The 15483-nt window shown below is 26.5% G+C and overlaps 1 protein-coding gene and 1 long non-coding RNA gene across 2 annotated transcripts; both read left to right on the top strand.

Moving 5' to 3' along the window:
* Positions 1–1478: 1478 nt before the first annotated feature.
* LOC145842424 (membrane-associated tyrosine- and threonine-specific cdc2-inhibitory kinase wee-1.1-like) lies at positions 1479–3023 on the top strand. Its single transcript, XM_082949866.1, has one exon. It carries the CDS (start codon positions 1500–1502, stop codon positions 2907–2909), a length of 1410 nt encoding a protein of 469 aa, XP_082805992.1. The 5' UTR covers positions 1479–1499; the 3' UTR covers positions 2910–3023.
* A 1452-nt stretch (positions 3024–4475) lies between these two features.
* LOC145842701 (uncharacterized) lies at positions 4476–12320 on the top strand. Its single transcript, XR_014370205.1, has 3 exons — positions 4476–4630; positions 6469–6684; positions 12276–12320. It is a non-coding gene; the product is annotated as an uncharacterized LOC145842701 (long non-coding RNA).
* The last annotated feature ends 3163 nt before the right edge of the window (positions 12321–15483 follow it).

Genomic DNA, 15483 nt, shown 5'->3' with positions numbered 1-15483 from the left:
AAATCTCATGCTAGATTATTTTTATTAAAATGTTTTTTCTTAAGAATCATGTTTTTTATTAGGTCATTTTTTTACTGTTTTGGTATGTTAAGGTATTTTAGCTTTATTCAATTAGTATTTCTTAATCTAGCTTAAATTATAAATTTATACTTTTAGGCTTTCTCATAAACTCAAGCTTGTTTTTAATTACCTAAGCTGGCTTTTCTGCCTTAACATATGCTATACTGTTATCTTTTGATAAACTTTTTTTTTAAAGTTTCTGATTCAAACCAGTACACTATAATTTTTTATTGAACATTTTCTTCTAAATTTAAAACTTTACTCAAAATCTGTTATTCATATTTTTTGAGCAAGAAACATCAAATTTTCAAGAAGAATTCCTTGCAATACTTTTAAAAGTGTTACTGAGCAATTTTTTTTATAACTGAAAAAAAAAATACAGGGTTTCCACACACTCAGGACAACTTATGTCAGTTTAAAGTTTTTGTACAACTCTGGCAAACTAGGCTAGTTAAAACTTTTAAAAAAATCAGGTTGACTCGAAATAGTTAAAATGGTTTCTTATAGACCTTGGATTAATTTTATAATTTTTTTTCTTTCATAAAAAATTTATGTTGTATTAAGTTCTCACTTTATTACTATTAGTGTGATTTTAATTAAATTTCAGCTTGATTAAAAGCAGTATTTGATAAAAAATTATTTCCATTTTTATAAACTCAGGCCGACTCAGTATGGTTTGTTTTTCTCAAAGAGTGGCAACCCTGTATTTGGTATAAATTTTCTTTTGACAAGTTTTCAAAGTTACAATAGACTAAGGTATTTAAAAAAATATTTAAAAATAAATGTAATTTGAGATTAGTTTTAAAAAGTATTTTTTGTCTCATTAGTTTGCATATTCTACTTCTTAAAACTTTCAAACTTTGATCTCTTATATCACAAAAAATGTTTAAAATTTTACATAAGGAATAAAATAACTGGTACCTCAGCTTTTTAAGTATAAAGTTAAATAAATAAAAGTTGGTTTACCCACACAGCTCTTAAGCAGGGATAAATTTTAGTACTCAACATCGTAAGAAGTTTTTTGAGAAAAATTAAAGTAAGCTTTTGTATGAGTTCAAGTTCAAATTTTGACCAACCTGTATAAGACTTCTTCAGTCTAGTTTAATAAAATCAGTCATAAAATTGCTATAATTATATATGTTGAAGTAATAGTAACAATAAGGTAGAACTAAACTGCTCCTAAGCTAGAAAAAACTTGGTTTTGTATATGTGTTAGCTGTTGTTATTTTGTACTCAAGGTTTTGTTAACTATGTTAAGACATACCAAAATATATGAACTTATATTTTGAAATTTAAAAAATGTTTTTGACTAAACATTCAGAAATTTCATCCAAAAAGTTTAAAGATAGTTTACATGAAACAAAAACTTTTTAAATGCTTTGTTTTAGAATTGAAATACCTAATTTTTTTAGCTTATAATTAAAAAACCAGCAAACAAAATGAATGAACCCCAAGGGCCACCCTACCTGATGTCACCTGACCAATCCTATGAGTCCCTGGGAAACGATGTGGAAATGAGATCTATCCCTATCAGCATAGATATGTCTGACAACGACTCCAGCAGCTCCGGCCACCACAGCCAGAGAGACAGCCCTGACCTTTGCGAGAAGCAGTACTTAAACTTTGAAATTAAATCGGCCAATTGTGTGCAAACGCCTGACGTTTCAGCCAACCAAACGGCTTCGTTTCACGACACCCCTGGCAGCTCGCTTCACCACACAGGCACCTCTTCCCTGAACAACTCCAGGCTGGGAAGAAACATTAGTTTGTCCATATCCCAGGAGCAGCTTGCAGACTCCATTGACAGGAGCAGCAATCCTGTCAACGCTTCCTTGCCAAGGGGAACCAGAACCAGAAGCAGGTTAAATATGGAGAATTGGGGCAAGGCAGTGACAGTTTCCAAACACAAGAGCAAAAACGGGAGGATTCTCAATGAACCAGATGAGAAGGAGTCCACTCAGCCGTTGGCCTATTTCAATTCTTTCTGCGCAAGGCTGATTGGGTCCGGGAACTTTGCTGCCACCTACGTGGTTGAAAGCAAAGAGTTTGGGAGGCATGCTGTCAAGAAAATGCTGGAGGGAAGCAGAAAGTTTTACATAGAAAAGGACGTGTACAATCATGAAGAGCTGGGAAAGCACCCAAACATTGTTGAGTTTTATAGGGCTTTTATTGAAGAGAAAACATTGTTTATTCAGATGGAATTGTGCAGGTTTTCATGCAAAAGCCTATACACTTTTTTCACATCCTGCAATGAAAATTGCAACTCACAGTGGCTTTTGTTGTCTGATTGCTGCAAGGGGCTTTTCCATATGCATTCCATGAATGTCGTGCATTTGGACGTGAAGCCAGATAACATTCTCCTTGGCAGCGACTGGAACTTCAAGCTGTGTGATTTCGGTTGTTCAGCAAAAAACAAAGAAGAATTTGTTGTGGGTGAACACGTAGATAACAATTATGAAGCTCCAGAGTTAAGAGGAAAAATGGTAACCAACAAATCTGACGTTTATGCTCTTGGACAGTGCATCATAAATTTAACCAATTCGACTGTTTATTTGAAAGATGAAGATCTTTTCAAAGTAGTTTCAAATATGAAAGCCGGCGATTACACAAGAAGACCAAATGCAAGTGACATTCTAAAGAATGAAATTGTTGCAAGTAAAGACATTGTTCAGTTCAGAAATGACATTCAAGTAACGCTCGGAGATGCCATGGAACGAAATTCTAATAAACACACTGAACAGACTCCCAACATAAAAGCATTCTACAAGATATTAGGCCAAAACAATTTACACACATCCACGCCAAAAGCTAGCACGTCCGTAGTGCCAAAAAAGCTTTTTTATGACTAAGATTTGTATTAAAAGTAGTTGACTGTTTTAATTTAGGAAATATTAACTGTTTTGTGTAAAGATTGCCACACTTATCTATAATTTAAAATTATTTAATTGAAATTATTTTATACAAAAATATTTCTTACTTGCTATACGCTAAGTGTTTTTATAGTTCTTAAAATTTGCAAAAGTTCTTTCGATTTGTTCATGAACATGAAATTTTTGCTTGGATTTTGTATTAAACATGTTCTAAGCATATTTTTGTAGCTTTTCTAAATTTTAACTGTTCGAACAACTTTTGCATTATTAAAGTTTTGAGCAAAATAAAATTACAAAACTTGAGGCTTACTTTTCACAGCCTGTTTGTATTGCTTGCTGCTTACATAAAAAAGCTACTTGTTTCATAAACTTAAATACTTGTTTGATAATTTCTATTAAAAAATAAGTATTTTATTTTTTTATTTTTTGCAAACTTGATATGTGTGGTCGGAACAAAACATAAAAGTTAATAGATTAAAGAAAAATTACTTTTTATATACTAGATTCTTATTGAAATATTATTTGTTTTATACATTTAAATCGAGTATATGTTTTAATGTATTATACATAATTTTATTTTCTTAATTTGATTCTGAACAACTTCTTATATTACTTATATATAGTTTAATATTTTATAAGTAAACAGCAAAAACAAATTTGGTAAAACTAATTAAATTTAAATCTATGTTTCGAGTCATAATGCTGAAACAACTTTTTTATTTTGAAATTAGCTAGCTGTTTTTAATTTAATTTTGAGAAAATTTGGTTTATCACGCAAAGTTTTTTACTAGATTGTTGTTTTCTTAATTTTTTTATTTATTAAGTTATATTATATACTCTGGAGAAAAATTATGAATATAAAAAGTTTTTTTTCTTTTAAGTATTGTTTTACCATATTAATATGTAAAGTTAGAGATTTGGATATATTTTTATTTAAATTCACTTATAGCAGGGTTGCCACTTTACCTGGAATCCTGGAAAACCTGGAATTTGACAATTTAGGTAAAAAAGACCTGGAAAAACCTGGAATTTCAAGAAATTTTGAAAAATACCTGGAAAAACCTTGAAGTTTAAGATTTTTAACATGTTCAGTAGTAAAATTTCGGTTTGACTTAAAAAATTTATCATATAGATAAAAAAAAAAAAAACACACTTTAAGTAACTGAACAGTATCTTTTTACTCTTTTTGTACTATTTAACACAGTTTCTTACCTTAAATTTAACTTTAAGCTAAAATAGACCCAAAAATGTGTACTTTTAAAAACCTGGAAGAAATTGAGAAACCTGGAAAAAATTTTGAAAAAACGAGTGGCAACCCTGTTATAATACTTTCTATCTATCCAGTGTTTTTTAGAATGGTTCTAAAATTGTAATGAGTGTTATAGAATTAAATAGTATTTTCTTATTACTTACTGGATTTAAATTATTTTTATAACCGTTATATACTGTTGTTTTTTATATAAAAAAGTTCCACAAAAAGTAAATTAAATAATTCTCATGCTTATACTACCTTCTAGCTTTAAATTGACTTTTTATTTAGAACTAGTTAAATTTTAAGGTCTAATAGTAACTTAAATTTAAAATACCCAAGTTAAACCAGCAAAAATAAGCCGAACAGTCAAACTATGTTCAAGATATGCACAAAATTTTTTTCAACTCCAAAAAATTGAAGTTTCTGGGAAATAAATGGCCAAAAAGAGGTAACAATTTAATTTTTTGTTAGTGGTATTTGAACGCTTATTTTTATTAGTATTTATAGTAAGTCTTTTATTTTTACATGTTTTCACTCAAGTGTTAAATATGATTATTAATCAAAACCAAATGAGTTCAGTTAATAATTTATCAATTAAAAGCTTTTATATAAAGTTACAAAGTAGATAAAAAAGAAATTAAATAAATACAAATTAATACCAATCAGTTATCCAATTTAAGGCAAAAAAAGGTTAAATCAAGACAACCCAGGTTTAGTTACATGCTGCTTTTTGATGTAAAAATCATTAAGATAAGTTAAATTGCACAAAAAAGTTTTAAAAATTTGTATTTAAGCTAAAAAACACAGCTTTAAATCAATTTTGAAAAAATTGTCAGTGCAAAAGCTTTGATTATTGTTATCAAAAATAAAGCATGTAGCTAAAACTGGGTTGTCTTTTTCAAAAAAATGATGTACATAAATATATAATGCACTTAGATGAATATAATCATGTAGCTACATGGCTTAGTGGTAAGATACATTCCAAATCTGTAGGAGATGAGTTTGAGGCCTGATAGTGTCAAATTTAATTAACTTGTGTGGTAAAAGTTGTTCATTTTACAAAATCGGAGGGAGTATTAGTGCTGATATTTCTAGTAACTTTTTAAATATATTTGAAGCAGCGTTGTAGAGTAAGTGAAAAAAAAACGTTATAATAATCTTGGTTACGTTTTATTCAAAAGTTATCATGCATTTTATACAAGCTGTGTTAATGTATGTTAGCTTATATTAGTTAAAAAGCATGAAGTTAAGTTAGCTAGCTCTACACAAATAATTACAACTTAAACATTTGTAATATTATTGTGATAGTGCTACTTTTTGCATGATTACATAGTTAGGGTTGCCAAAACACCAAAAAAAAATTTTTGTCATCATCAATTTTTATTTATTAAAAAACACATTTAAAGAGGCTTTAAGATATGTTTTAAATATTGTTTCACTATTTAAAACAATTTTATACCTTAAACTTTTTAAACTAAAAATAGACCCTAAAGCGTGTAATTTAGAAACCTAGAAGAATTTTTGAAAACCTTGAGAAACTTTACCCTCAACATTTGGCAACCCTGTATAGTTTATTGAACAACAAAAAAAAGAGCTCAAACTATTTGGTCCTACGACCTGGTGCTTGAAGAACTTTTCGGTTATTGAGTTCGGTTGTGATAGATATTTGCAAAAGTTTTATGTGATTAGATAGAACCCAGGCGAGATCACATACCAGAGATCTATTCGTTTTGTATGAAAAGGTTTCTTTCCTCATATATTGCAATCTAAATGATTTATGCTGGAAGTAGTTTGCTTTATGAGTGTTCTTATGTTCTTTAATACAACATGTTCATTCATTGCCTAGTTTTGTATAGAGTAGCCCTAATTATTATTGAGTAACATAATTTAGTATAGGTTGAGTTATTATCAAAGGTACCTATATCCATAGGTTACAATACAATTGTTTTTTATAACTACCTCTTAAGATGACTCCATTGCGCATGTCTCTTATGAATTTATATTTGATACACTTTTTTGTACTAAGTGAACTTTTAAAATTTAAAAACATCAAAGACTTAAGTTAAGATTACTTTTACACAATAGTTTTGCCACAGTTCATTGATAAGCTACTTAAATTAAACCAATGTAATTTGAACAGACATGCATATTATCAAAAAATATTAGCATAACACATAATGTTAATTGGACGCATAATAAGAGTTGTCGCTACTTTTGTTTTAAATCAAGCAAATTTTGTTTCGAAGAGAGTTTGATTTTTTGACTTCTGAACTTTATTTTTTTCAGAATTGGCCTAGGTCCATGTGACATCGTAGGAATTGCCCAATCAAAAAGCGTCTGTCACAGATGAAAACTTCATCGATCTTTCCACGACAACCCATCGCATACTTGCTTGATTGTAACGTCACTGAAGCTTCCCATGCTTGTGGAATAAAACAGCTCCTCTAGTGCCTGACCCGCAAAATTTTTGTACCTGTATGGTTGTTGATCTTAATTTAACTGGTAAGAACTAAAATTATTATGCTATTTAACATTAAATGTAAAACTGAAACAATGTAGAACATTTGTTTTATTGACAAAAATTTCAGTCAAGTTATGTTTTTGAATCTTATGTTTATTGTTAAATAAAACTTAATCAGGGTTGGCTTGAAACCTTTAAATTATATTTTAATTAAGCAAAAAGTATGGTTGTTCTTTATTTGTGGTAAAACAATTCTTTAATTAAAGTTAACTTATTTTAAAGTTAGTTTGACTAAAGCTTTTTTTAAGAATTTATTTATATATAATAAATATAATAATATATTTAAGTATGCTATTTTTATTTGAACTTAAAATATTTGTAAAAAATCGAAGTTGATTATACTTATTTTAAACTTTCTAGGGCAGCGGTTCTTAACCTTTTTTTCATGTTTTACCCCTTTTTGGAAGATTTTTACCAAATTTGCCCCCAACATACATAATTAGTGTTTAATTTGAGAAAAAAAAATTGCTTTTTGAACTTTAAGCTAATTAAATATTAAAAATCATAAAAAAAAGTTAGTTAAATCAAAAAAAAAAAACAGTCCAATACTAACTTATGATTCAAAAAGACAATTTATAAACATTAGTTTAAATAACTTGTAATAAACAAAAATTACCCCCTAAAACAAGGGAATTTACTCCTAGAGGTTAATTAACCCCAGGTTAAGAATTGCTGTTCTAGGGGATATTTGTAAATAACATAGTCATTGTAAGGTGTTTAAAGTATTATTTTTTCATAAATTTTTGACAATTTTTTTTTACAAGTAGTTAATTTTAGTATGAAAATTGCTATTATTATTTATCTGTTCAAAAATATAGGTTAAATCGTTTGCTAATAAAAGATCCTAGTGAAGTAACTTCACTGGAATATAAATAAAAACAAATTGTTGAGTTATCTTTCCCATTAACAACCAAGTTGAAGTTTGTTGATTCGTTAACACACAGAAACATATGTTGGTGCAATAAAGGAAGATTACTGTACAATTTGTTTTTATTGTTATTTATCACAATTTTGTGTTTTGTTCTAGTAAAGGATCAGCATCATTTTCTGTAAGTTAATTTTATGTGTGTTAGTAGGTATAACAAAATTAGTAATTTGTTTTAAACCTGTTCATTTATCTATAATTTTAAATGTCATCTTTTGGTAGGTATTTCGAATTATTCTTTACCTTAAAATTTAAATAAGCAGCGGTATAATTTCCTTTTAAATACGTGTACATATATTTCATGGGAAGGGGTCAAAATTGCACGAAGTTACTAAATTTCACGAGGGGACAAACTTGAACGAATATAATTTTGCACCAAGGTTCAGTTTTGCACGAGAGTAAAAAAAAATATAAGAAAAAAAGTAAAAGATAAAAAAAAGTTATTGACAGAGGAGGTTAAGGGTTAGGGGTAACAGTGATAGCAAAAAAAAGATTTATAAAAAAATAGTTACTGAGGGTTAGGGTAACAGTGATAGTAAAAAAAAACCCGTGCAAAATTGTCTGCACGTGCAAAAATTTTTTTGTGCAATTTTGTCCCCTCTTGCAATTTCGTACACTCGTGCAAATTTGACAGCTACCCGTAATTCATTGGCAGGGTTGTCAAAAAGTCAGAAAAATCCAGGAAATATGATATAAACATTCTCTTTATAAGAAAGTTTATCATCACTCTATATTGCATTTTTCTAATATTATTATCTAAAAAGTTTGCTTTTGTAATTTTTTTTTCAGGGTCTAATTGAATTATTGGAATAAATTTAAATGTTTTATTGTCTTTATTTATTTTTTTGGTTATGTATTTTTGAATTTATTTTTATTAAGAATTTTACTTGGAGAAGTCAGAAAAAGATAGGGTTTTTTTCATCTAGATCTGTGGCAACCCTGCGTAGGATCATATACTTTTCTAATTTGACTGTAAAAATTGTTGTACGCAATTCAGTATGGGAGTTTACTTATTTTTAAGGCTATAGCTACTAACTGAGGATTCAAGTTAAAAAAAGTGTAAGAGATGAAATAAGTTTTGATAAAGTTTATGCAACAACTATTAAATTGTTATACTGACTTTATATAAAGTTTAACCCTTTGTTAGTTGTCTATTATTAATTATATTAATTTTAATTTAGAATATTTCTGATCATATTCAAATACATTTAAAAAAGTTTTATGGTTTAAAAATCATCTGTTTAATGTAAAAGTTGTAAATTTTGTTCCAATTTTATTTTCACTGTTGTTCAAATAATGCTCAACAATAAACAAATTAATTTGTAGGTAAAAAAGTGTTAAATAAAAGCAATGAAATGTTATCAAGTAAACTAAGTATGTAAGGAGTAGTAACTCAATCAGTTGTAAAACAGTTTGTAGTAAATTCATACACACTGATTGTTTTGAAATGTTATTGTTACTCTGTCATGCATAAAACCACAACATTTTTATAAAGTGTGTGAAAAAATCAGTACGAATTGAGCTTAAGCTGTATTCTGTACGAATTTTCCTTTTTAATTTTTTTATAATTTTTGAATATTTCAAATGTTAGTAGTACTAAAAATTTCATATGCCTTTTGATTTAAACTTATTTTAATGGCTTTTTACGAGTATATTTAAAAACATCTATTAGAAAATATTTAATCAATATTCTGAAAAATTTCTTAGTAAAACTTATAAAAGTCAAAAATTTGTATTAAAATAATGTTAACAGTTTATTAGGTTCATATTTTTGTGTTTTCTTTAAATTAAATGGAACTTAATAGTATGTTTTAAATTTAAATGATTTGGATTAGTTTTAAAAAATGTTGGCTCAGTTTTATACTGGTATAAAATAAGTTAAAGTATTGAAACAAAAAAATATTATCAATTGTTAAATTATTGCTTTTGTTTATACAGCTGTTAAACAGTCTGCGTTGTAAAATGCTTCATGATCTGATTGTATTCAGTATTATAAAAATAAGCAAATTTGTTATAAAAAGTTAGTTTATAACTTAACCAGACTAAATAAGTAAAGCATTCATGTGCATTAGAACTTTAAATAACAGTGCACATTGGACTTTTGAAAAAGCAATAAGATTTTTGTTCCTTATTGTTAGTAGTGCAACTTGATATGTTAAAGCTAGACATTACATCTGAATACCTATAAAATTTATTCATGCTCATTTGGCCATTAAAATATGCTTATCAATTTGAACAAGATAAACTTCAATAGTTTTCAAAATATTTCGGTTTCAATTGAGTGAATTAAGCTCAGGAAATTTCAAAATTTATATTATTTATCAAATAGCTTTTTTTAACAAGTAAATTAAACATTCTATTTTTGTTTAATTTCCGAAAGTATAGTCGTCAAAAATTGTGTTTAAGTTTCAAGAATTTATACAAAGCTAACCAGCTAAACTAATTGAGTTAAATTTCTGTCAAAAATTAGCATTTTGTCATCAGCTAAAATAACTTTTTCATGCTTAATGATGTATAAAATACGTCTTTAAGAAGTTAGTATTAGTATTGTTTAAGTTGAAGTAAAATTACATTTTAGTTAAACTATTTCAAGTGCTTGTTAGTATATTTTGACAATTACTTTATAATTTTCATGAAAAAGATTTTTTTTTGTTTTTCAACGAAACTTTCACGTTATTGAATTAGTAGTTTCCGCACTTCTTTGAAAATGTTTACAATACTTTCAAGTCTTATAATTGTTGACCACTTAAGTTTTGTGTTTGTTTACTGATTCTCAAATCACTATTATGAATAGATAGCTTACGGCATTGAGTATTATTTACTTTTGCCGGTCTTAAGAGAAAGTATGTTTGATTTTCTCTTTATTTAGAAGTGCTTTATTTATTATTGTACTTGAAAATAAGAATAGCATTAAACTTGAAACAGTTTTTAAAATGTCAACAATTTCACATAAAATACGGTCAATCAATTAAGTTGACAACATTTTTTTTTTGAAAAGTTTTGTTTTGATACTTATTTTTATTGAAAAACTATAATACAAATATTTTAAAGTTAGGAAGGTTTATTAATTAATTTCGTTTAGCACATCAGCAAAATAAAGTTGCTAAAAACTGATATAAGTATAAATTTATATATAATGTAAATCTGTATAGCAGTAAAATTTATAAAAGGATAGTATAAATACTGATACTAAACTAAAATTTATATTATCATTTTACCAGTTTCAACAACTTTATTTTGATGATGATTTAAACGAAATTAATTGATAAATTCTTTTAATTTGAGTAATTTGTATTTAAACTTTCTGTCATTTTATTTGTTGCCAAAGTTTCTTACAAAATCAGTCAATTAAGTATAGTTTTATTAATTTACTTGGTTTATATGGTAAAACTTTCCATGAATAAATTTATAATTAAAAAAACAGTAAAAAAATTAGTAAACTGTTTCTATTTTAAAACGTTCAAAAAATTATACTAATTTTTGTTTAGAAAATCATATATTACTCAAATGACCAAAAAAAAATTTTGTTTCTCAATTTAAATAAAAAATATTTTAGTCCAACCTTAAGGGCATAAGGGGTGTAAAGCACATTCTAAAATGTTTTCCACTGAAATTAGTTTAGCTTACCGTTGCTTTTTACTGATTTGAAAAATTGAAGTAAATAAGTAAAATTTAAAGGTACAAAGTAAAAGAAAACATTCGGTTCGTTATGAAAGGGCCTAGTTGAAAAGGTAGAAAAATATTATTTCATACAATCCTATTTTCAACAGGTACTAAACAATCGTTCTCAAATTTTCTCAGTCAACTTAATGAAAGCAAATTTCACTTAAATTGATAAAGTATGAATTTTAGAAGTTTTAATACAAGTTTTATTTTTTCCTTTTGTTATATAAACCTAAAGTTTCTAGAATAAACTTTTTCATCATTGAAGTAAAATTTATTAAAATTTAATTGTTAACAAAATGAATGAAGACGTAGTTTTTTAGTAAATTATTATTTTTAAAAATAAAATTCAGGAATAAAAAATTTTCGTCAATACGTTTGTATCGGAAACATTTTACGAAAAAAGTATAAATCAAAAATAAATCTAAAATAAGTTGTTCATTTTTGTAAAAACTGAGTAATAGTTGATACTTTAAGCTTACTTGTAACACCCATGTTAATTCATGTAAAAAGTTCCAACCCCCTTTTATATTTTATATTTTTTCCTTTTGTTATATAAACAGAAATTTTGTTTTTTAGAGTTTCTACAATAAACTTTTTCATCATTCAGGCTAAGTTTCCTAAAATTTCAATTGTTTACAAAATGAATGAAGACGTGTTTTGTGTGAATTATTTTTTTAAATATGAAAATTATGGAACAGAAATTTTTCCGTCAGTACGTATCTATCGGAAACATTTTACGAAAAAATATAAATCTAAAATAAGTTGTTTATTTTTGTAAAAACTGAGTAACAGTCTATACTTTAATACTTGTAACACCCAATGTTAATTCATGTAAAAAGTTCCAACCCATTTTGTACCCTTAATTTGCATTGACAACAACTCGATTTCTATTCAAATATAGATTTGTTTGTTTTATGGTTGCTAAGTTTATTAAAATAAGTAAATTATCATATCGTAAATATTAATTGTAGAATTTTGAAGGGAAAGTTGAAGATTCATTGTTGAGAACAATAAACTGAACAACTCATGGTACATTGGATTGAAATGAGGAAGCAATGAAAAATAGTTTTAATTTTTTTTTGTTTTACTTTTGTTTTCATGAAGTTCTCTCCTTTAGATAATGTCATTTACTTTTTTATTTTAATTTAAATTTTACCGCTTTTTTATGGTTTTCAGTAGCTACAGAAACTGTTATGCAGCATTTCTAGCTTTTTTGATAATGTTTTAAGATTTACTAAAATTATTATTTTTTAGCCAAAATACTATCAGCAGTATTCTGAGTGTAATTTAAAATTTGCTCGGGTCGTACTTTTACTAGTTTAACTTATAAATACGTATTTTAAGAAGTTGTAATTTTTTCAAGTGTTGTTTGTACAAAAAACAATCTTGTGTTTTTGAATTTTTGTAGGATTAAATCATTTGATTTTTTTTTAAATGTTGATTTCACCTATAGCTTCTTACTAATTTTTTTAAAACTCAGTTTTTTATTATATTTTCTAATTCACTATTTTTTGATCTGAGTTATATGTTTGTATTTAGAAAAATCTTTTAAGGTTAAGTGACATTAGTTTATCATAAGTTTACTGAAAACGGACTTTTGTCTGAAATTTTTTTAACTTAACTAAAAACACTGATTTAAGATTTTTAGATATATCTTGTCAAGATTAAGTGACGAGATGAAAATTAGTTTGATACTTTATTTTTGTATATTTCGTTCGACCACTTGGTTCCGATATTGTTACATTCACCTCAGAGAGTTTTCACATTGAATTATGTTCATTTAAATAATAATCTTTCTAAGTGACGTTTTAATTTATTGAAATTTTTTTTTATGTATAAATTAAAGTAAATGTATCAAATTTATGTAATAACTTCTTAAAATTAATCAGAAACTAATATTATTTTTTTAAATAAAATAATCAAAAGGTTATTCTAGTGCAGTCTAAAAATTAAATATTTAAAGACAGTTATTCTATTTACTTAAATTCGTTAATGTTGTAAAACAAACCACGTACTTGTTAACATTATTTAAGTTTTTAATTAAAGTTTAGAAGTTTTATGCATAAAACTGCTTTAACAAATGAAAATTTAGTAGATATAATTTTTTAAGGGAACGGGTCTAAATTGCATAAAGACAAAGTTGCACGAGGGGACTAAATGCACGAGAACAAAATTGCACGAAGACGATTTTGAACGAGTTACATTTTTGCACGACAGTAATAAAATACAGAAAAAAAAGATTTAATAAAAAGAAAACTTACTGACCGAGGAGAACAGTGATAGTAAAAAAATAATTTAAAAAAATCTACCGACCGAGGGTTAGGGGTAACAGTGAAAGTAGAAAAAAATAACTCGTGCAATTTTATCCCTTCGTGCAATTTAGACAGCTAACCATTTTTAAAAGTTACTTATATAATTTTAAGACTGCCAGTTTACAATACTCAGTTTAAAAACTGACCAAACTATTCCAAGCTAAATCAAATCAAAAATAGATAAACAGTGTAATTTAAATTAAGTTGATTCTACAAAAAGCACTTATACAAATTTAACTTAATTGAACTCCTTAAACTGTTATCAGTTTAGCAAAAAAAAGTAATTATTAAAGTTTTTTTATAAGCTACAAAAAATAATAGCTAGTTAACATAGATCATAACCTCTTTCTTTAACTTATTGATCCTCTTCTTTTTATTTAATTTACATCAACAATATTTCTTTAAATACTTACACTCAAAGCGAAACAAGTCTATTTGCAGATGACGCAAAAGTATTTAGCAAATCTTTACAATTAACATTAGATAATATTCACGAATGACTGAAAACTTGATTTAAATCTTAAAAAATGCCAAGTTCTAACCATCAATAAAAATAAACCCTTCCTTCCCTATTAACCTTTTAATTAATAAAACTAAAAAACCAGCGGTAAAGTTTTTTAAAGACTTAGGAATACAAATATCTAAAATGGAACGAACATGTAAATTATTTATATAAAATTGCTCAAAATTCATGTTATCAATTACTTAAAAGTTTTAAGATCAGTTCTGCTAGTATTCTTACTAAATTATTTAAAATCTATGTTCGCCCTAAACTCGAATACAATACCCCAATATGGTCCCCGAATTAAAAAAAAAAAAGACATTATTAGGATTGAGTCTGTGCAGAGAAATTTTACCCGTTTTGTTTGTATTAGATGTAACATTCCAATTACCTCATACAAAGATAGATTATAGCTCAGATTGGAGTCTCTAGAGTATATAAGATGGCAGTTTGATTTGATAACACTTTTTGAAATTGTCAATGGTAAATATAAAGAGTATTTCAATCAGTTTTTTTCTCAGACCAATTATAATTTGAGAGGAAATAATAAAAAAATAAAGTGTAAATATAATTTAGTAACAGTCAGCGGCAAAATTCTTTTTTATGCAGAACAATAAATATGTGGACTAAGTTACCGCATGATGTGGTTTCGTGTGGGAGGGTGGAGCATTTTTGATTAAAACTAAAAAAAAAGATTTAATTATATAAACACCAGTAAAATACAGTGATTATCCATTTAAAATTCTTTATAATGATGGTTTGAAGTAATTTTTATTTACTTATTTTAAAGTATTAGTATTACTAAGAATAATTTTTCTTCACTAAACCTTTACCCTACAGATTATAAGTTGTTATATGTAATTTTTGTGTATGTGTTATCTTTTATAGTCAATGCATAATTTTTTTATGAGAGTTTATTTCGTTTTGCTTTTTGTACATACTAAGTTATAATTGATCACACAGGATTATTTGTTTGTAATTTTTTACTATTTTATGTTTAGTTTTTAATTTTTATTGAATGTAATTTGTTAGTTTATTTTTTCGTGTTTTTTGTTTAAGCGGCTCAGGTTTTAATGCCCGAGTCCATCTTTGCACAATAAACTCCAATAATGATAAAAATAAATTAGTGTTTTAATTCGTTCTTGAACGCAAATATTTCATTTAACAAACCTAGAATATTTTTTTCTTAAATCTATCCTTTTCAGAATTTTATATTAACAATCAAATGTGTCTTAAACTTTGTACATTAATACTTATTAAGAAAAAAAATTCTAGTATAGTGTTTTAATATTCTCACTGAAGAACACCCTAAAATTTTTTTATAGACAGTAAAACAAAAAAATTTAAATTACTTTAGGATAAAGTTCCTTAAATA

The sequence above is a fragment of the Thalia democratica genome, chromosome 8 (genome assembly GCF_965202585.1).
Source record: "Thalia democratica chromosome 8, ktThaDemo2.hap1.1, whole genome shotgun sequence".
In the NCBI taxonomy this organism is placed as follows: Eukaryota; Metazoa; Chordata; class Thaliacea; order Salpida; family Salpidae; genus Thalia; species Thalia democratica.
This window is presented reverse-complemented; position numbering and strand designations above follow the sequence as displayed.